Source organism: Corvus brachyrhynchos, unplaced genomic scaffold (assembly GCF_000691975.1).
Source record: "Corvus brachyrhynchos isolate BGI_N302 unplaced genomic scaffold, ASM69197v1 scaffold140, whole genome shotgun sequence".
Taxonomy (NCBI): Eukaryota; Metazoa; Chordata; class Aves; order Passeriformes; family Corvidae; genus Corvus; species Corvus brachyrhynchos.
This window is the reverse complement of record NW_008235809.1, coordinates 1169153-1172535: the sequence shown is the minus strand read 5'-3', so window position 1 is coordinate 1172535 and position 3383 is coordinate 1169153. Positions and strand designations below refer to the sequence as shown.

Here is a 3383-nt window from a genome sequence, read left to right as displayed (position 1 = left end):
CATCTCTGCTGTGAGCACTGGCAGCTCTGAGTGGGCAGTGTCTGTGGGTCATCCCACAGGAACTCTCAACTTCTCACAGGGTGGGCAGAAATGTCTTCACACGCAAACGCACCACAAAAGGAAAGATCCTGCCGAGTTTGTCCCCTCCCTGTGAAGATGTGTCTTCGTCAGCCCAATGATGAACCTGACCCCTCAACAAGGCAAGAAAAACCTGCCTCCCAAATGAGAATAAAATTTAAAAATCATCAGCTGTGGTTGCCTTTTTTTAAAGTCTGTCCCTGATACACCTTCTGTCCCCAAAGATATCCCTGCTGAGGTGAGGTCTCACCACTGCACTTCCCCAGGGATGTCTGCATGTCTCCCTGATCCCATCCATCCGCCTTCCTGGGCTCATTTCCCATCTCCTCTAAACCCAAACTTCCACCCTGTGTCATCATTTCCTGCCTGCCTGATGGTGGCCGCAATTGCACCCGCCCCTGAATCCAGCTCACTTCCTTGTGGTGCCTTCACATCCATTCTCACCAGACCCCTTCCAGTACTGGGGCTCCATGCTTTGTAGAGTTGGGCAATGGAGGCAACTTTATCAGTAGATTTGAGATGTTGATTAAGCACTTCCTTTGTGCTGTCCAGCAGCCCAAGTAAAATGTGCATAAGTTAAAGCCCTCATCCCATCCCATCCCATCTCATCCTTTACCATCCCCTGGGTTACACTCAGGGATTTTCCCCTTCTCTGCCACTGAATTTTGGCAGTGCCACTCTATTGGCTTCTGCAGACACCTGGCAGACTTAGCCAACTCTTTCGACACAAAGCTTTTGGCAGGTCTGTGGGTGAAGAGGAAGCCTCTTGCGGAAGTGTTTCAAAAATATCCCAGCCTGAGGGATAACAGCACCGTGGCCACACAGTCCATCAAGCCTGGCCCAGCTCTAGCAAAGCTGCAGCACAGTGCCATGAAGTGGAGGGATGTCTGCCACCACCCTGGGATCTCTAACAAGGTGGCTTCTCCCTGCCAAACAGCACAGAAAGGCAGGAGGTGGTGTCAGGCCAAAAGAACAGACTGTGCCACCCAGGACGAGAGCAAGAAGATCCCCAGGAGAATTTTTTTGAGCCCCTGTGATAGGCCATGAGTTTGGGACTGAAAAAGACAACAAGGAGGAGGGATGTGTTAGGAGAGAAGTGTTTTCTGCTCGGCCCAGCTTTTGAGGCTACCTAGATGAGAGAGAGATGTGCTGAGCACAGGGTGCCAGGGTGTGCCAGGGCTAGCGTGGTCACTAAGAAGTGCCACCCCAAAGGGGCACTCCCCTGCCCCCAATTTGCACACTGCATCCCTCCCAACATCCCCTGCCCCAAACGCAGCTTGTGTTGGAAACAGCAGGTGTTGATTCAGGTGAATCCCACCAGAATTTTCAGCAACCACAGCCATATGCCTGCTCCAGGCATCACAGCAAAAGGATGGCTCAGGAGCACAGGGACAGTGCCCACTGCATTTTGTACATCAGAGGTCCTTTAGGGCAGAAAATACAAGGAAGAAGTGTGAATACAGCACGGGTTATCATGTTCTGTGTGTTTAGCAAACACACTTGCTGGGACCTCAGTAATGCTGCTGCAGTTACTTCTTCCTCTAACTCTCATAAAAGTAAAAGCAAAAGCCTCAAAATCAGCAGCTGATACCCAGAAGAGGCTGGAGAAAAGTTTTTGTTTCTGAAATGAGTGAGCCTTCCCTCTCATGCAGCGCTTCAGGATGCTGGTCTAGCAGTGGCACCAGCAAAGCAGGGAGGAGGTGAATGTTGAAATAGGTGGTAATTTCCAGCCTTCGTGCATGGGAGGCAGATTCCCAAAGAAGGTGTTGATTTCCAGGCTACTATAGGGCCTTATGAAAAGCTTGTACTCCCATCCCTCTGCACAGCCGTGTTTATGGCTGTGAGCTCAGCACAGGTCATGCAGCCTTTCTCCCCCCCCTTGCCTGTCCCGGGCCCCCTGACATAAAGCCATTCATCTCACAGCTGCCGTCCTGGTGCTGGTGGGGCTCCAGTTACAGCCCTATAAAGGGGGGCGGGCTGCAGGGCTGGGGGAGCTCTTAGCAGCCTTGCAGCCATGGGGAGAACTGCTTTTGCCCTGGTCCTCGCCCTTGCCCTGGCAGTGTGTGTTTCCCCCATGGAGAGGAAGGTATGGGGAGACGTGACAGTGGGGATGTGGTGCTGACACCCTGCTAGACCCCAAATTCTGCTGCTGGGGCATCATAACTCAACAGGGAGCCAGGGCTGGGCTGCTGGAACTGGTGGGAACAGAACTGTGCAGCGCTGATGGAAGCTGTGACAAGGTTGGGAGGAAGGGACTGCTCCTGCAAGGACGCTTTTCATTCCAGGAAATCATTCAGAGGAAGGCAAACAGAGCCATACCACAGATAGCTCCTGTTTTCATCCCTTGAGTGTAGGAAAAGCAGCACACCTGCTGCTTTAGCATGGGGGGACCCACTCCCTCTTGGGTGGGTGGAACCGTCCTGGACAGCGGCTGAGCTGAAGGCAATCGGTGCTCACACACGGCGCTCGCACTGAGGTGGCAATGCCAGTGGCTCATCAGGTCCGCGGCACACCACTCAGTGCTGCAGACATCTCTGGGCAGAGCCAGGGTGAAGGGGTGGGAGCAGGATGCCCCCCTCCCTGCCTGGGCACTCCAACCCACAGCACTGGCCTTGCAGTGTCTTCTCTCCGGGTCGTGGCGGAGTGACACCGGCTGCCGGATGGTTGTGTCCACCCTGGACAAGGACAACAGATTCTCCGGTTTTTACCTGCCGGGACCTGCTGCTGGCCACGTGGAACTCCTCACCTCACCACTGGAGGGCTCCCAGCAAGACACAGGGCTGGTCCCACAGCCCACCTTCTACTTCACCGTGAACTGGCGGCTCCGAGGTAGGCAGCAAGGGCCATCATCCTGTAGCAAGGATGCCAGCAGGACACAGGGTGACCTTGTGCCTCACTGCCTGACTCACATCACTTTAAACCCTTCCAGACTCAGAGGCTGCCCGGACAACTGTCTTCCTGGGCCAGTGCTATGTAGACACCAACAGGGAGGAGACCCTGCATGCCCTGTGGCTCCTACGAGAGGTGGCTGACAGTCCTGATGAGGACTGGAAAGCCACACGGTGAGTGCTGGGTCCCAGCCACTGCTCTGCCAGGGTCTCCTGCATCTCAGGCTGGAGAAGGGAGAAATCCCACAGGGTGAAGCATGGGAGGACCGTGAGGGTGAAATGGATTTGTCACCAGTGGTGTGCAAGGGCTAAGGAGCATCCGTGTATGATCTACTCCTGCATGCCAGATGTGCCTCAGTGTGGGGGATCCCAGGATGGGGTCTGGCCAAAGTGGTGTCCCCTCCAGGACCATCTTTT

The 3383-nt window shown here is 54.6% G+C and overlaps 1 protein-coding gene across 1 annotated transcript in view; it reads left to right on the top strand.

Annotated features, from left to right (window-relative positions):
- Nucleotides 1-2092: 2092 nt before the first annotated feature.
- Nucleotides 2093-3383, top strand: part of LOC103611633 (avidin) — a 1497-nt gene continuing 206 nt past the window's right edge. Inside the window, exons 1-3 of the mRNA XM_008629186.1 lie at nucleotides 2093-2164; nucleotides 2697-2907; nucleotides 3008-3140. Coding sequence (XP_008627408.1) covers nucleotides 2093-2164; nucleotides 2697-2907; nucleotides 3008-3140 — 416 coding nt within the window. The remainder of the gene's footprint in view (nucleotides 2165-2696; nucleotides 2908-3007; nucleotides 3141-3383) is intronic.